The sequence below is a fragment of the Rana temporaria genome, chromosome 3 (assembly GCF_905171775.1).
Source record: "Rana temporaria chromosome 3, aRanTem1.1, whole genome shotgun sequence".
In the NCBI taxonomy this organism is placed as follows: domain Eukaryota; kingdom Metazoa; phylum Chordata; class Amphibia; order Anura; family Ranidae; genus Rana; species Rana temporaria.
This window is the reverse complement of record NC_053491.1, coordinates 362,786,123-362,805,505: the sequence shown is the minus strand read 5'-3', so window position 1 is coordinate 362,805,505 and position 19,383 is coordinate 362,786,123. Positions and strand designations below refer to the sequence as shown.

General features: G+C 42.8%; 1 protein-coding gene across 3 annotated transcripts in view; it reads right to left on the bottom strand.

Annotated features, from left to right (window-relative positions):
• The window catches only part of SLC25A18 (solute carrier family 25 member 18), a 43,047-nt gene extending 24,467 nt beyond the window's left edge, over positions 1-18,580 (bottom strand). Inside the window, exons 1-4 of one of the 3 annotated variants that reach the window (XM_040345333.1) lie at positions 18,224-18,580; positions 18,064-18,132; positions 8,784-8,870; positions 2,446-2,568 (exon numbers count right to left, since the gene is read on the bottom strand). In XM_040345333.1, the coding sequence (XP_040201267.1) occupies positions 2,446-2,568; positions 8,784-8,800 (140 nt within the window). In that variant the 5' untranslated portion in view covers positions 8,801-8,870; positions 18,064-18,132; positions 18,224-18,580. The remainder of the gene's footprint in view (positions 1-2,445; positions 2,569-8,783; positions 8,871-18,063; positions 18,133-18,223) is intronic. The other 2 variants (XM_040345332.1, XM_040345334.1) reach the window with 2 other exon arrangements.
• Positions 18,581-19,383: the final 803 nt, after the last annotated feature.

Below are 19,383 nucleotides of genomic sequence, written 5' to 3'. Positions count from 1 at the left end.
ATCAAACAGCGACTCCTTCGGGGGTAGCACTACACACTCTTCCCCCCGCTCATGTGACAGAGAAACATCAAACTTCCATTTCTATATTGAACTGAAATGGCATGCAGCGCTAAACCTGACATAGCCTATCATTGCTGACCTACTTGTGAAAATGTAAATTGCTTGGCTCTTATGCTGAGCCTGTGGTTTCACTGTGATAATCTGACCCGAGACAAGCAGGCAGTGAGTGATCTCCACACATGTGCTGGGTCTTGGACTTAAACTACTAAAGCCATTCAGGACTTCACTCTATATAAATATGCCCTTCTAAAATATAATTCCTGCCTCTATGCTGTCAAACAAACCTACTTTGTCTCTTATTAATACCTTGTCATCCAGTCCCCATCAACTCTTCTCTACCTTAATTTCTCTGCTATGTCCCCCACCCCCTCTACCCTCTAACTCACTCACTGCCCAAGAGATTGCCAATCACTTCAAAGTAAAGATTGATGCAATACGTGAGGACACCCCCACTGTGCATACATCTTCCCCACTCAACATACCTTGTCTAACAACACAGTCAACACTCTCCTCTTTTGAACTGGCTACTTCTGAAGAGGTTACAAAGCTTTTCTCAGATGCCCAACTAACCAATTGTCCCTGAATCCTGTTCCCTCACAACTACTACGATCACCCTCCTATTCTATCCTATGCTCTCTCACATCTTTAATCTCTCCCTCTTTAGTGGCACTTTCCTATCTTCTCTAAAACATGCACAGATTACTCTCATACTTAATAAGCCCTCACTGGACCCCACCAACCTGAACAACTTAGGACCCATCTCATTGCGCCCATTCACCTCTAAACTTTTAGAACCCTTCGTCTACAACCTTCTTAGCTCGTACCTGATTGAAAATAACCTTCTTGACCCCTTACAGTCTGGCTTTTGCTTGCAGCACTCCACAGCAACTGCCTTACTAAAACTCAGTAATGATTTACTAACTGCTTACTGCTAAAACCAATAGCCAGTAATCCATACTAAGAGTTTGACCTCTCTGCGGCCTTTAATACTCTTGACCGCCCTTATTTCTCAATTAACTCTGTTCCCTTGGCCTCCAAGATTCTGCACTATGCTGGTTCTCCTCTTACCTGTCACAGTGCTCCTTCAGTGTTACCTACAACTCTGTCTCCTCCTCTCCACTTCCTCTTTCTATAGGGGCACCCCAAGGCTCTGTTCTTGGGCCCCTTTTTTTCTCTATCTACACCTTCTCCCTTGGTCACTTGATAACCTCCCACGACTTCCAATACCATCTCTACTTCGATTAAATCTATCTCTCTACTCCTTACCTCACCCTTTAAGTCTTCTCTCGCATTACTAACTTACTAACTGACATATCAGCATGGATGTCGCACCACTTCCATAAACTATGGTAAATCTTTCTAAAACCAAGCTGCCCGTGCCCCCTCCCCTGACTTTTCCATCAAAATCAATAATGCAACCATCAATCCCTCCCCTCATGCAAGGGAACTAGGTGTAATCCTAGACTCTGATCTGTCCTTTCAGCCCCAAATACAATTTTTTTCAAAAGCTTGTAGACTTCACCTTCGTAACATCTCTAAAAATCACCCCTTTTTAACGAATGAAACCACCAAGCTACTCATTCACACCCTTATTATCTCTCACCTTGACTATTGTAACTCCCTCCTCATAGACCTACATCTCCATAGACTATGCTCTCTTCAGTCTATTATGAATGCTGCTGCCAGACTCATGTACCATACCAACTGCTCAGTGTCTGCCACCAATTCCTACACTTGCTTCTGATTGCCCAGTGAATTAAATTCGAAATACCAACTACAGCATACAAAGGTATTCACAACTCTGCCTGGAGCTACATCACCAATCTTGTCTCCAGATATCACCCGAACTGTCCTCTCGCTCCTCTCAAGACCTTCTGCACTCAAGCTCCCTTGTCTCCTCCTCCCATGCTCATCTCCAGGACTTCTCCAGAGCGTCTCTCATACTCTGGAACTCTCTACCTCAATTTGTCAGGATTCTACTCTGACTGCCCTCAAGCGATCCCTGAAAACTCATCTCTTCGGGGATGCCTATCACGCCTTTAACTAACTCATTCCCATCCTATAACCTTTTATACCACTTGTCCACCCTATTAGATTGTAAGTTCTTCTGAGCAGGGGCTCTTGTATTTTATTGTATTGTAATTGTATTGTCTCCCTTTTATATTGTAAAGCGCTGTGTAAACTGTTGGTGCTATGTAAAACCTGTATAATAATAGAATTAATTGGATTAACATAACAGTCATGCAACTAGATATGTTATTAAGAAGTTTAGCATAGCAGCTGCCATGATTTTTTGACTACACTGGGAGCTTGTACAAAGAGACGTGATAAGTATGTACAATTTGCAGATTTTGCAGCTCCACCATTTCTCCACCATCCACTTACATCCCACGATAGATGCTTTGTCCTTGCTGGTTCTGTAGTCGTGTTTTAGCCAGATCTATCGGGAAGACGCAGGTGACTCCCACCAGACCGGCGATCCCGCCGTTTATCAGTTTAGCCGGTAAGCTGTAATACAGAATTATTCCTATTAAGAGATATCTGAAAAAGCAGGCAGAAATATAAACTTCCAGAAACCTGCAGGCCTGAAACACTGCGATTGGGTTTCTTCCACTAGAAAATGCACCAGTTCTCTGAAGTATGCCCTACTATCAGCTGCCAATCACTGGCAACCCCGGAATTCTGAAAAAGGAATGTGGTCCATTTTCAACTGTTGCTTAAAGCTGGTCATGTAAACTCCGAATAACTGCCACTAGTGATTTCCAACTAGCTGTAACCAGTAACTGGCCAAGTGGTTTCCCATCACTGACTGCAAATTGTCATGAGAACTCTCATCAACTACTACCGGAAACTGGCATTGTGATCACTCATCAACTACCACCTGGAACTTGCCTGTGATCTCTGACACCTGCAAATCCCTGATCATCTTTCACCTGGAAAGTCATTTTATCTCTATGTAACTGTACCCCACATCTGGACATGTGATCTCCTTTATAATACTGGTTATTTTGCTGAGAATGATTCGACAGATATTCATCCTCTAAACATATGGCTAGCTCACAAATGCGTAATTAGGGGAGAATTGATCTCTTTGGCTGCTAGGAGAAATAAATTGAGACAGACTTGCATTAATACTCTCACAAATCGAATCAATTTCTTGGAAAATAAACATAAACAATCATTGGCTAAGGATACCCTTACAGAACTTCTAAAAGTCAGAGAAGAACTTCTATTGTTACTGGAAAAAAAAATTAAACGCAATCTAAATCTATCACAAATTTTTTTTTAAGTATTTGGCAACAAGAGCAGTAAACTTCTAGCTAACTCCCTTAATTCGAAAAATTAAAAAAAACATAACAACATATATTCTATCTCTAATTCTAATGGGCAGATTTACAACAATTCTACTGAAATAGCGAACCATTTCCAAAAATTGTATTCCGATCTGTATAATTTACCCACTATTACCCATCCAAAAAATTCACCTAATAGAAATGATTTGATCTCTGATTTTTTGAAATCATATAGTCCTAAACCTATTAATTCTGAAGTTGCTGAAAATCTGGAAAAACCTTTAGATTTATCTGAAACCTTATTAGCCCTCAAACAACTTAATACAGGCAAAAGCCCGGGACCAGATGGCTTTACAGTCAATTACTACAAGACTTTCATGGAAGCGATTATCCCAAATTTTTTAAAAGCTTTCAATTCCATTCCTGCTCCCCCAACTATTACCAAAAATCTATTGGAGGCTCATATAGCAGTAATCCCTAAACCAGATAAGGACGTAACGCTAGTTTCCAATTATAGGCCAATATCACTCCTAAATGTGGATATAAAATTGTACGCAAAAATGATTGCCAATTGCTTGCTACCCTTGTTGCCTAGTATTGTCTCCCTGGATCAGGTAGGATTTATTCCTCGCAGGGAGGCAAGAGACAATACTACAATACTACAAAAGCAATTCTTATTCAAAATTGGCTTCAGAACTCTAAATCACCAGGATTTTTATTATCCCTCGACGCAGAAAAGGCCTTCAAAAGGATAGCCTGGGACTACATGCAGGAAGCACTAAGAACTCTAGGCATAAAAGATCGTTTACTTCAATTTATTCAATTATTGTATTCATCTCCCACGGCCAAAATCAAAGTTAATGGCGGACTGTCGGAGGCCTTCTCTGTGTCGAACGGCATGAGGCAAGGATGCCCACTTTCACCAATAATGTTTGTGCTCATCTTGGAACCATTTCTGTGTAAACTAAGAGCGAATAATGATATTATGGGTATCACTATTAAAGAAAAAACATATAAACTGGCAGCATTTGCGGACGACATCCTTTTATTCCTGTCCAACCCTATCACTACAATCCCCAATTTACTAAAAGATTTTTCCCTATTTCACAATATCTCTAATCTAAAAATAAATTTCGCTAAATCGAGAGCCTTAAATGTTTTTTTACCAGAACCTACGGTTGCCCTATGTAAGCAAAACTTCCCTTTTAAATGGGAGGAGGAATGTTTAACATACATGGGAATTAAATTAACGCCTAATGTGAAAAATGTATACGACAAAATTTTTATACCCATGCTTAATACGGTCAAAAAAGATCTACTTTAATGGGGTTCTGGATTTTTCTCCTGGTTTGGCAGATATAACTAAAATGAACGTTCTTCCAAGATTTATATATCTGCTGCAAACAATCACAATCAAAATTCCTTGCGCTTTTTTCAGAAACTTTAAGCAGATGTGTCTAAAATTTATTTGGAACATGAGACAGCCTAGAATCAGGTGGGATAAACTCATTATCCCCAAACTAATGGGAGGAATAGGATTACCGGACTTACAAAAATACTACTGGGCATGCCATATGACTCGAATTATTGATTGGCATCTTCATAGTGATATTAAGGATTGGATTACTCTAGGAGAATCCTCATACACCTACCATATCCCATCGACACACCTACCATGGATTCACCCCCGTAAACTCCCACAGAGGATCAATTCTCACCCAGTTACCGGAACCACGTTACAAATTTTCAGATCCCTTTGTAAAAAATTTGATATCTCTTCTGTATATGGTCCCATGACCCCATTAATAGGCAACCCAGAAATACCTCTGGAATTGTCTGCCACTGTCCCTATTATTCCACATCAAGATGATATATTGAGGGCCGACACAATTTTAAAACAGGGTTCCATTATCTCATATGAATGCTTCCTTGCTAAACATCCCTACACTAGTATTTCCCAGAATGATTTTGAGACTATTACACAATTCATGAATAAACCCAATATGAGCCATACTTGGCACAGACCTAAGACTCCATTTGAGAATATATGTCTTAAAAAATCTCCCCAAAAACATAAAATTTCCACATTACACGCTTTATTCTATTCAGACTTCGATCTCAAAAAAGACACCGCAAATCTCAAATGGGAAGAGGAATTAAAAATTTCCCTTTCAATAGACCAATGGGAAACTATCAAAAAAATACCCAAAAAAATACGTATGTGTAGCGCTAAAATTAATAAATGAATATCAAAATACCAAAAAATGTGTATAGTAAAAAATAAAACACATATAACATTAATAAATGTTAGACACAAATTGTGAAACATGTGAGATTCCTCTGTAGCGAGGGGTGACAACAGTGTCAACTGGCACGTGAACTGATACACCTAAGGTGGTATCAAACATGAAAACAAAGTCCAACAAAAACTCCTAAGTGTGATGATCCGAGGTATATAGCAAAGTTCATCAACATCCACAAGTCATTCAAGTGAAAAGGTGAATAAATAGAAAAAGCGTGACTCCTTTAACGTGACAATCCCATCACCGGAAAAAGTGCAGGCTTACCGGAACTTGTTGACCACTGGTGGCATATGCCAAAAGAGGTCAGTCAAGGCTTTATATGACGGTTGTCAAACAGCAATCCTTGGCAGGAAGCGTAGGTCCAACTGGTGGGTAGGTCCTTATATGGAATAGGTCCCCAGGAGTAAGCCGGAAGCTATACCCAAACAATCAGCAATCACAGACAGCACATCACCTATCCAAGATGGCGCTGCAGTTTGCACTCCAAGCCTCTATATGAAACAGGAACCTGTAATTTTAGCGCTACACATACGTATTTTTTTGGTTGTTTTGCTTTTTTGAATAAGCCGTGTCAGCAGCTACCATTTACGCACACCTGGCAGCGCAGGGTATCCACTCTCTCAATGGGAAACTATCTTCCGACGATTACACAAGGGTTCTCTAAATGTGCTGACCCAAGAAAATGGATACAAATTGTATTCAAGATGGTATAGAACCCCTTATATTGTTAGTAAATTCAACTCAAATGTATCCCCTTTATGCTGGCGCTGCAAATCTGCTCCCGGAACATTGCTCCATATATGGTGGGAATGTAGTGACATTAAACCCTTTTGGTAAAAGATCCACAACCTGATATATGAAATCACTACTTATGCTCCAGATCATACCGCTCAGCAATACTTATTACACCACTCTACCTTGCCTAACTCTGTTTACAAAGATTCAATAATCTTGCACCTTATCAATGCTGCAAGGCTATGCATTCCCGCTAAATGGATGCAACCTACTCCCCCCTCTATTTCTGATTGGTTATGTAAGGTCCAGCACATAGCAAATATGGAAGATTTGATCCACCAATCTTATAATCCCTCCGGAAAGTTCCATAGCAAATGGGCATGCTGGTCACAATTCATGAAGTCTAGAGAATTCAGATTTTTCATGGACAACTAATATCATATTGGGTTTGCTCACTTTTTCTGTAGGTTTGATCTCTTGTAGTGATTGATTATATGAATATATTGATCTTTATCTCTCATGATTCCTCTTTTTCAATCAGTATTTTCCTGATCTTTTACATAAGGGCTCATTACGCTTTCCCTTTACTTTCCAATTCCCATGTGTTTATTTATTTATTTATTTATTTTTTTTATTTTTATTTTTTTTAATTTCCTCCTCATGTTACAATATTTACTAAAACAAATTTCTAACATGGTTGTATTCCCCCCCTATTTGGGGCTTGTATGATCTTTCGATGGAAAATACTGCATTCTATATAACTTTACCTATACAAACTGTTGCATTGATATGTATTTGTATCTTTTAAAATCCAATACAAATATTTGAAAAAAAAATAATAATAATACTGGTTATGTGGTCACATCAACTGACATCTGACATGTGATCGCTCATTAGCCTCCACCAGGAACTATTCCTGTGATCTTTGATCTACTACCTGGAACTGGGCATGTGATCTCTTATCAACTGACACCTGCAAATTATTTTGTAATTCCCCCCATCATCCTTCACCTAGAACTGGTTGTGTGGTTTCCCACCAACTAGAACTAGTCATGTAATCTCTGTGGGCCAGATTCACAAAGGAGATACGAAATCTCTCAGAGTATCTATGCGAATGATTCATAGAACCAGTTACGCATAGATATCCCTAAGATCCGACAGGTGTAATTGTTTTACACTGTCGGATCTTAGGATGCAGTACCGCGGCCACCGCTGGGGGGAGTTTGCGTCGTAAACCAGCGTCGGGTATGCAAATTAGGAGTTACGGCGATCCACGACGGATTTTCGCGTTCGCTACGTCGCCGCTAGTCTAGTTTCCCGTCGCAAAGCTAGTCGTCGTTTTGGGTGCCTTAACTTTACACAGCAATCGTATTGCTGTATAAAGTATGCCCGTCGTTCCAGCGTCGAAATTTAAAAATTAACGTCGTTTGCGTAAGCCGTCCGGGAATACGGAATTACGCTACGCGCGTCGCCGTTTGAAAAAATGACGTCACTGCGCGCAAAGCACGGCGGGAATTCCGAAACGGAGCATGCGTAGTAGGTCTGGCGTGGGAGCGCGCCCAATTTAAATGGCACACGCCCATTTAAATTACGCGGGCTTACGCCGGAGACCGCCGGCGTAGTTTTCATCGCAAGTGCTTTGTGAATCAGGCACTTGCGATGAAAACTTGCGGCGGTGTAACGTATCTACCATACGTTACGCCGACGCACTTCTACATGAATCTGGCCCTGTGTAACTAAACCCTATATCTTGCACATGTGATCTCCACCAGGAACCAGTCCTGTGATCTTTCATCAACTGCTACCCGGACAGACTGTGTGATTTGTCATAATCTGCAACGGTTAAGGTGTTCTGTTATCACCTGTTATTATCTGACACCTAAATCTGGTCAGGCGATTCCTCCTCAGCTTCCAGTAGAAAAAGGTTCTGTATTCTCCTGTTGCCTGACACCTGGATTTGGGTTATGTGATTTTATATCATCTGTCACACCCCAATAAAAATTCAAATGTAAGGTTTCAGCAAAACTCAATTCACTTGGAGAGGTTGCCTTCAGCAGTGGTACCACGAACGGCATCACGGCCGCAGCATGTGCACAGCCCTGATTGGCTGCATGCCCTTGTTTAGTTGGGAGGTAAAACCGCAGAGAACGAGCCCTTACCCTTAATGTTCCCTATTCTAGGTAACTATAAATCACTTAGTGACAGGTACGGGTAATATATAGAATCACAATGCGTGAAGGGCATTTAAAACAGCAGACGGATAGTATTGGTGACCTTTAGTAAGGTGTGAGAAGTATGATCATTTTATGTCAGCCATCTTTAAATATTAGTTCATTCATTCAAATGTATGGCACTGCCATATTCCATAGTGCAATACAGTAGTGTGACTGACCTGATCTTCTCAGGCATGGTGCCGCTGTTGTACAGGATGGTTGCGGTTTGTTTCTCCTGGCTGCTTAGCTGAAGATTTAAGGTAAGACTAAAATAAATAAATAATGTAAAATACAAATAAAAACAAAAACAGTTCATAGTGACAATATTCATCAGAGCATCACTGAAAAGCAGCTCAAAAAAATATATTTGTGAGAAAACTCCAAATACTGCAAAAAAAAAAAAAAAAAAGCCAGATATCATCTTTGTTTATGTGCATCATAAAACATAAAAAAGTACCCAGGGATCAATCTCACTTCTATGAGCCCGGCATGACTATACAGTCAAGAGGAATTACAATTCTACTAAAGTGAAACATATTGTAACTAATATGTTGGTGTAGTTAAAGTATAAACAGTATCTACGGTACTTTTACGTTTTTTTCCGGAACGTGTTGAACAAACAAAAACAAAAATAAAACATAAACCCCCAAAAAAGCTAAGACTCTCTGATTTTAATTTATAATTGTCTTTATAATTGCCTCAACTTACCGTATTTGTTAAGGTGTAATTCCACGTTTTAATACCAGTGTCCAGAGTGTATATTTTTGCTCATATTGTTCAATATGGTTATAATAACGGTAATAAAGGGGAGTGGTGATAGTGGTTAAAGGAGGTTTGGAAGAGGTAGGTGGTTTCCTTAATGGTCATTATAGGGGGGGAAGAAAGAAAGAAATAAGGCCCAGAGTTCCAAACTACATTCCTGTCAGCCTTTTTGTGAGTGATTAGGCCATAAGTTTGGTATATTCATCAGTAGTGATAAAGTGCTGCCAGCAGGACCATATTTTCCTGAATTTGGAAGGAGTATCATTCGCTTGATGTATAAGTTTATCAATGGACACAGGAGCGATCCATACCAATCACTCTCTGTGCCCAATTCAGAAAAGGAAGGGGCCAGTAAATTACATATTTACTGGCCCCTTCTCCTGCTCTCAGTCCTGACGCTGTGTACCCACAGCGCCTGGCAGAAGAGGAAATCTGGCAGCACTATGGGGCCGGGGGGGCAGGCACACAGGGAGACACAAAGGGGGGTGATGATCAGGACAGGGAGGGGGTCGGTGCGGCGGGGTGGGGGGCAAGACAAGAATGATGCACTGTTTGGCTCTTCCTCCAGCAGTTAAAAGTTGGTTGGAGAGAGAGGAGGAGAAACTGGCCCAGCCACAACCTTCATGCTTCTGCAACAAACTAGGGTGATAGTGAAATTGGTGCAAACTGCGCACCTGCCTGTCTCTAAACAAGAAGTTACGTATTCTATACAGTGGGCAAGGCCAGGACGTAGAATAGGGAGCAGCTTTGGGCCCTTCAGCAGGAAAGGTGCACAAAAAGGGCAGGCACAGTTCATAGGCAGGGTGCATTTTGGCCTTTTTACCTTAGGTGATAAAGGACCTTGCCCTGGCATTGACATTTGGTGTCTGATGGGTTCAGTACAGAGAATGTTGCCGGAGCAGCTTATTTCTGGCTATTGCAATTCATATTAATGTCAGTCAAACAGATGAGGAAGGGGAACGTCACCTTTCCTAGGTTCCCATTTTCACTTAGGTCATCTTTGCTCCTCCCTTGCTAACATTTGGTGCCTCAGCTGCTGGAGACACCTTGTCAGTGTGACAATGTCATAACATGGACGGATAACATCACCTGCGATTCTCTGGCTGTTTCTGACCCCACAGGTGGCAATAAGTCACTCTGGAGGTCGGAGAGGCTTATTACCGTACAGTAGGGTTGCCACCTTTTCTTTAAGTCAAGCCCGAAACTCTTTAGTGGCGCACAGCAATTTTGTTTTATAGTATTAAATATACATATATTTTGCTATTAAATAACATGTCTAATCATATGAAGTTAATAACAAGAGTCCCCCTCTACATCAGAGTCCACAGAGTTCCCCTTTTCCATCTGAACTCACAGAGTTTCCTTTTCACTATAAGTGGGGACTCTGCAAACTCTGATGAAAGGGAGAACTCTTTGGACTCTGACATAAGGGATGCTCTGGGAACCCTGATTAAGGGGGAACAATGAGAACTCTGGTGTACGGAGAGGACTCTGATGTAAGGGGGAACACTGTGGCATCTGGTATAAACGGGAACTCTGATGTAAGGGATGCTCTGAGAACCCTGATTTACCTTAGTGTACTCACTCAGAGGCAGGAGAGAAAAGAGGGCAGACTTCAGTCACAGACAGGGATGGATGGTGAGCTAATCTCCCCCTTGGCAGTCAGCACCTCTCATCCAGATGTATCTGAGGCTGCTGGACTTTCCCCCACTTTCCTTTTCTGAGGCACAGCCCTGGGGGTTGGAGTGTGGGCAGACACAGAGGGTAGGGGTGGGAGAAACGGGTGCAGATCGAGCCCTCTCTCTTCTCCCATCTGCCTGTGTGTTGGGGGGGGGGGGGGTTGTTAGTACTGGCTTTGGGCAGCATGAAAGAGAGTGTAGCAGACACAAAAGACAATAACCCGGAAACCCGGACGCATGATTCCAAATCCGAATTGTCCGGGTGAATCTCGAACAGATGGCAACCCTTCTGTACAGGTACAGCCTGGTGGAAGATCTTCCTGTGAAGTAGATGAACCATTTTCCTTGGTTATGGTGAAGTAAGGAACACCGTACATTAAGAGCATTAAAGGTTAAATGCTCATGGAGACATGAAAAGCACATTTACTAATGCAATATTTCACTCCGCCAGCAGATAGGCACTCCTCTATGCTCCAGCAGTGGACTGTTCATCAGCGTCCTCACATCCAGCCACCAGAGTGTAGGGTAGAGGAGGCCAAAGCAGCATGGAGAAGCCTGCAGGAGCTTAGGGATGGGTAAGTAAAACTGCTTTTCCTAGTCCCCTAATCATAAATAAGCATTTAATCCTCGCTGTGCAGGGGCATCCCCACGCCAAGGTCAAATTTTTATATTTCCTGTGTGCTTTAAGTGTGCTCAGAAACTACAGATGGGGGCAGAGACAAGACCAGTCACCCTGTACAAGAAGGGAAAGGAGCAATGACCAGTCTTTATTGCAGGAAGTTCCTGCACAAAGGTTAAGGTTTCACACTGGATGACTGCATAGATCTGGAAGAAATACACAAAGCACACCAAGATTCAAGGAAGAATACTTGTGATTTTTATACTTGGACAACATTTGCTTATCCTTCACTTCATATTCCTGATATGTGACTATCATGTACTTGTATGAGAAAGTATCCTGTTCTATTTGTATTGCTTCCTTTATGTGAAATCCCTGGTGCTCCTGCTAGTCCCCTTGCTTTCCTATAAAAATACAAAAAACAGACTACACTATACAGGAAGACACAATGGCCCGGATTCACAAAGCACTTACGCCGACGTATCTCGAGATATGCCGCGTAAGTGTAAGTATGCGCCGTCGTATCTATGCGCCGTGCCCATAAACTGAGATACGCCTGAAAATAGGCTTCATCCGACCGACGTAACTTTCCTACGCCGGCGTATCGTTGGCGCATATGTACGCTGGGCGCATTTGCCGCTCCCATTGATTTTCTATGCACATATGCAAATGAGGGAGATACGCCGATTCACGAACGTAGTTGCGCCCGGCACATAATATACGTGATTTGCGTAAGACTTACGTCCGGCGTAAAGTTAGTCCCCATATAGGAGGCGCAAGTCATGCAAAGGTATGGACCAGGGAACACAGCCGTCATATTTTACGTCGTTTACGTGGTACATGAATAGGGCTGGGCGTAGGTTACGTTCACGTCGTAGGCAGTGATTCGACGTATCTTAGGTAGTAGTTCCGACGTGATTCTGAGCATGCGCACAGAGATGCGTCCACAAGACGGCGCATGCGCCGTACGTTATTCGTAACTTTATGACGCTCAGTCCTTCATTTACATGGGGTCACGCCTCATTAGAATGGCTCACGCCCACTTCTACCTACGCTGGCTTACGCTGAGGAAACCCAGAGTATCTTTAACAGCGACTGGGGGCGAGTGCTTTGTGAATACTGTGCTTGCATCTGTGCGATGCGCCGGCGTAGCGTATATTAGATACGATACGCCCGCATAAATATGCGCCAATGTATGTGAATCCGGGCCAACATTGTCAGTTTTCTAGTTATGCCTTGAACTTATTGTGCTCTCCTCCAATAATCAGACTTGTGCTGCCACGCCCCCACTGCACAGCCATTCACTGGGAAGCTCAGTGTGCTGCTGCTTATTTTCCTCCCCCCAGCTCTTATGCTGCTGAGACCAGAGGGATTGTGATCGCTTATAAAAAATGGAAAAATGGTATTTTAAACTGAATGGGTTATTTTACAAAATGATCGTTTACAATCACTTCCACACCCTATCCAAAACTAAAAAGAAAATAATTTTTGGCTATTTGTATGCTTCAAATAAATGTATTTTTCACCACCTATGCCAACCATTCATATTTAGGAAAGGTTGGACCGAGGCACCTAGGGGGATCAATAGTTGTCTTTTACACGGCCAGTTCTGTACCGTCATGGGAACTCGGCGACCAAGTGACTGGCAGGCAGGTGACCACAGCAAACACTCTTATCTAAAGGGGATGAGAGGATAGGACTGGACCTCAGATATGTCAGCACCTCTTCAAAGCCCCCTGCACACCAGCCAACAATGTTTTATCTTGTGACATGAATTGCAGAAGTGGGACCTTTGTCCTAGTGACTTTGTCAGAGGACAGCTGTACCCAACACAGCCAATGACGAAATCAGGATCCAAACGCTCTAGGTCATCCCATTTACCAAAATCAGGCTGGCATTGTATTTTAAGCTCAAAAGAAATCCGATTTTTTTTCCCTTTCCACTCCCCCCCCCATCGACATGTTTTCATTCCATACCTTATTTTAGACCCAGTGATTCCACGACTGGGTCTCTGTGCATCTCTATGCAATGAAGGCAGGTGATAGCTGGTGAGAGGGATCAGCATGGTGCTGTACATAACTTCCTGAAACCATCACAGCAATTTGCCTCAGTACACCTCTCAAGAGCCCTCAGCCCCATTGCAAACAATGAGTGCACTGGCTTATAGTAGGAGTTATGCAAGTATCAAAATGGCTTTATGGGCTGATGTCATTTTGGAGGCAAACCGTCCTAGGTAATGCCCACATGGCATGCTGAACCTCTATGATTGAAATAACTTCAATCGAATGAATTAAAGAGTAGACAGGGGAACCTCAAGGTGGGGAAGAAAAGCTTTGATGCTGGACGTCCTCCAGCCAGACAATAAGGCAGAGTCTATCTAACTTGCTGCAGTTTTTAATGCAAAGTGTGAGAAGCTCACAGTGTGCAATGAAATCAGAGAAAGAAATATCAGTAGAGGACAAGAGCCTGTACAACGGTGCAAGACTGAAGGAGACACTGGGGTTTATCTTTAAATTGCAGTGTGTCTCACCAGAAGCTTGCCTGTAGTGGCCTTCAATGGGATTACTGGACAGGAAGTTATCTGTGGGCACTCAGATGTTATCTTCCAGGGACATAACTTTTCCTTAAAGTGTATCTAAACCCAAATCTTATTTAGTTTTTTTTGGGAGGGGTGTCAGGTTTTTATTGCTGTCTTTGTCCCCACAGGGAAGAACGCAAAGGTAGTGCATTTTGAACGCGGGGCAGGAAACGCACACGGAACACACCTTTCCCACACTGTTCCTGGTCTTAACTGGCCTGGCTGGGTTCACACTTGTGCGATGCGGGAACCCTGAGAATCCACTGCGGCTTCCCGCATTGCACCCAACTCGCACGGCAGTTCACACTGCCATAAGCGAACTGCTGAGGAGTGTCAATACACTGTTAATGACACCCCCATTTCAGTTTGCATACTGTCAGTTCGGAAATGGATTGGTGTGAACACCCATGTGATCCGATTCTGGTGCGGACCAAAAAAAGGGTCCTGATGCGAGTTTAGTCCGAATGCAATGTGATTTCAGGCATACTATCTGTAGTATGCAATTGCAGTGCGGTGCAAATCACATGCGATATCGCACAGCGCACTAGTGTGAACCGGCCCTTAATGAGACTTCAAGGTATCTACGGTAATGACAATTACTATTTTTCAGGTGGATGCAAGAAAGTGAGACCAAGAGACCCAATTCCCACTGCTCTTAGCAACCAATCAAAATCCCTGTCCAATTTGCATAACATGGCTGCAACTATAAACGTTGGAAGCCCATTGGTTGCTAGGGGCAACAAGTCATTTTTCTTACAGTGCATAGAGGGAACCTCAGCCATTTTGTGGACTCAATTAGAAAGCCTTTAATAATTGAATGCTTATATGAGGCCTGATCATAATTTACTTCATACACTCTCACAGATACACTTCAATGTGCCCTGAGCTTGCCTCATATGACAATAATTAGTGATATCTCTGGATGAAACCTCCCCCATTGATGAGAGGGGCCCCATCAGGGCATGACAGGGTTACCCGATGGTGCCCCATTACTGGCGCCACAGTATTGGTGTACAATGTCTTTGGGCATGCTGCCCTCTGGCCTGGCTGCTCCACAATGAACGGAACAAAAACCCATAGCCATGGAAACCTTTTGCTGTGCTGCCCATTGCCATGGAGACCATCTAGCTGCAGTGTCAGTCCAAATCTAGGCCAGGCCACAAGCCTTTGTAACAATGTGCCAATGAAGGGGACACTGAGGCGGCCTTATCCCTCTCCCTTCAGCTTTCTCATATTATCTCCACTGTCCCCACCCACTGCGCATGAACTGTTCCACAATCGCCAGGCAACACAGCAGGTTCCACGTGGATAATGGACTCTGTTTTATTGTATTTCAAAATGTTTTTAGAATGTTCTGTAGCGAATTGTGTTAATGAGTGCCAGAGAATTGCTTCAGATCATTGCATTGTCTGCCTTAGCCACCCTGGCAGCCCGCCACTGACATCAATAAAACATGCCTGGGTGGTGAAGGCTCATGAGGAATATATACAGTATGTTATTTTATTTCTTCATGGGTTGGGCAATGCAAGTTAGTATACTATCAGAGGGCCTGCTGGGGCTTGTGGTTCCTTTGCAGCACTAAAGGTCACGCTGTGGTCTATTAATGCAACAAAGGGTATAGATCGATTTGGAACAATAGTGGTAGCCTTATGTCTATGAAGGGGATTACATTTTTAAGGATGAAAATATACAGTATTGCCTGTTCCCTCCTACAACAAACACTTAAAGGCATAGTTCACCTTTCCTGGGCAAGTAAGGGGTGTCTGTAGAGAAAAGCAGCTTTGACCAAAGTTGGCTAATGCCCTTTGCTATAGGTGTAGGCCATTTAGGTACCTTGTGAAGCCTGACTGGAAAACTCCCATTTAGGTACCTTGTGAAGCCTGACTGGAAAACTCCCATGGATTGCATTATCCTGTCCTGCCTTAATGCTAGGATGTTACCAAGAGACTCCCAGTTTATACTGTTCACTTCCAGCATCACAGAAGCAAGCTCTTCCTCCGCTTCCATCCCCCTCACATTCAATTTCTCTCCCCTGATCCAGTAGCTCTGAGCTTTCCATTTGGGAGCTTGCACCTGTGATGGTGGAGGTGAGCAGTAACAGCTGGGAGTCTCTTAGCAACATCCTAGCAACCTGGCAGGACGGCATAACATAATGCGACCTCTGGGAGTTTTCAAGTCAGGCTTCATCAGGTATGTAAATAGCCTACACCTATAGCAAAGTCATTATTTAACTTTGGTCAAAGCTGTGCACAATTAGTTTTTCTCCACTCACACCCCTTACCTGCAGAGGCAGTTATTATTAAAGGTGAACTGGTTTGTTCCATGGTAGCTTCAAAATGTGTCTATACTTTCCCAGTGTAGTCTTGCGTCTTCTCCATCACCCTGAAATAGGACTGTTTTAGTGCTATTTTGCTCTCAGCAGGAGTATTTTGTGGGGAATTTACCCAATGTGGATAGAAAGACACTATTGAAAAGCACAGGAGGAAACTAGCTAGAAAGGCAATGGGGCAGGGGTGCGTTAGCGGTGTATACACCGCTCCCAAAACGCCCAACCCATTGAAATGAATGGGCAGTGCTGCCGAATTCCCTTCAAAGCGATTCGGCAGCGCCGCAACACGCACACTTTTAACCATTTGTTCAGCCGCTAGCGGGGGTTAAAAGCGTCCCACTAGCGGCCAAAAGCGCCCCTAAAACGACGGTAAAGCGATGCTAAAACTAGCAGTGCTTTACCGCTAACGCACCCCTGCCCCAGTCCGAAAGTAGCCTAAGAGGGGAAGTGTGTTACTGGTCAGATCACCAGGGGAAAATAATAATTAAAAATACAAAATAAAAAGGAAACTAATGCAGCCACTATATTTGGAGCTAAACTAAAAACTCCTATCCTTAAGCCCTGGTTCACACTGGTGCGATTTGACATGTCAAATCAGCGGCATATGCCGGGAATGGCAACGACCTAATTGGTGCAACGCCATATCTGCGGCGTCGCGATTTACATTGACATCTGTGCCGAAACCTGCACAGATGTCTCTGAAATCGCAGCCGAAATCGGAACTGACAAGTGAGAGCGAAATCGTGCAAGTTCAGCTGAAATCGCACAGCTTCACTCCCGCAGCTCATTGTGAACATGGGCTTACAGCCAAGGATGTTGCCATCTAACCTATGTTTAATCTGCATTTGCCATGGTGCTGCATGTGAGCAGTTATGAAAGCAGCCATTTGATGGCTTGACCATTTAGTTGAGAGCACAAGCAACTGTCACAATTATCATTCACGGGCGGCATGTCTTGAATGTAACAGTTTTGGTTAGGTAAATGGATGGGTTTAGTTCCGTTTTAAGGATTGGTATGCAGCTGCAATGTATTAAACTCTTGTCTTTGGGTTTCTTATCATCAACTGTTATGTTGCCTGATATCTGTACAAGCCCTAAAGGTTTACTCTTCTGTCAAGCAGTGAAAGCTCAAATGTAGTTTTTTGTCGCAGAGGAGTTGTCTCAACAGAGGAACCTCCCACAATCCTTGCGATACCTAGCAAGACGTAAGCATTCCGCAGAACACTTAAAGAGCGTGCGCAAACTGATGGGCTGAGACTGCTTAGAGATCCTTTGCACAAAGCTATGTCACAAAACAGGTAGAAGTTTTATCAAAAGCACCTAAAAGTTGTCATCAAGCCAGTAGACTTGTAAAGTTTTTGTCACCACCCAGCTCTGAAAAACAAAGTCAGCCCTGCATTTCCTAATAAGGGGAAGTGGACATTTTGCTGTCAAAATACTTTTTTTGGGGCTTAAAATAAAACATAGAATCATTTAACACAGAGACAACTTACTTTTTTTGGAATGTAGAATTGTTCTTGTGCACGGTTTACTGTTTAGCAGCTCTTCTTCACTTAGCAGATCTGTCATAGGAAAAAAAACAAAAAAAAACAAACTTTAAATAAACTCAAAACTTCCTATTTCTGATGCGGCAGAATCTGATCTCTGCTCTACCTGCTCAGTGTGGTCACCTGGATTTGTCACCCAGAAAGTCCCCAGCCTCTCTTCTCCTTTTTTTTTTTTTCGTAAACATTCAGGATTCCTTTTTGTATTTGCAAATCTCCGGGATTGGCCTCTGGGAGGGACAGGGAAAAAAGGGGTGGAGAGGAGAGAACTGCTCCTGCTATACAATGCCGCCTTCAGTTTAAGGTTTATAGATTATCCCATGATTGCCCTGGTTTCTATATATGGATCTGGCTCACTCTTTATGTATCTGCAAAGTAGAACTCTCCATACATATAAAGTTCTGGACAGTTTTCTGCTTCTTGATGCACAGCAAAAAATGGATGTTCCTGAAACAGTCTGTTAATCATTCGCAGAGAAGTGGAAGGAAATCTACTGAGCTGTGTTGTATACAGTATCCAGGAGATTTTGCTGCGTGATGTTGTGTTATGTATATACATGTTACCACATATTAATTCGCTAATCATTAATACATCATTAAATCTACCTTTTAACCACTTGCCTACTGGGCACTTTTCTACCCCCTTCCTGCCCAGGACAGTTTTCAGCTTTTAGTTCCTTCACACTGACAATTGTATGGTCATGCAACACTATCCAAACTAAATTTGTATCATTTATTTGAGACAGATAGAGCATTCTTTTGGGGGTATTTATTTTTTGTGTACTTTTTATTTAGAACAAAGTCACGTGTCACAACAAACATTTCCTGAGTGTCGAGCAGCGGAGTAAAATTGACATGTACACTCCATTCCTTCTTTCCTACTATCATTTTGTGTTATAATGCAGATTCAGGTCTGGTATTCAGGAGTGAATACCTTTTGTTGGGACACTGAGGACAGTGTCTATTCAGGTGGGAGGAGTGTGTAGCGCCTGGGTACTTTATAGTACTGGTGCTAGTTAAATTTAGAGGGAGATCAGAGTGTAGTTAACTAGTTGCCGACCAGCCGCCGCAGTTTTACGGCGGCAGGTCGGCTCTCCTGCACGAGAGCCCGTAGCTATACGTTGCGCGCGTGAACGGCGAGGGGGCGCTGAGCCATGACTAAGCACTAACAGTGTGCGAAACGCGTTGGCTGTCCCTTCTTGTGACTGTATTTTTTGGATTTGCATGTCCAGTTTTTATTAATAAAAGACTACTTTAAGTTTCCCTGGAG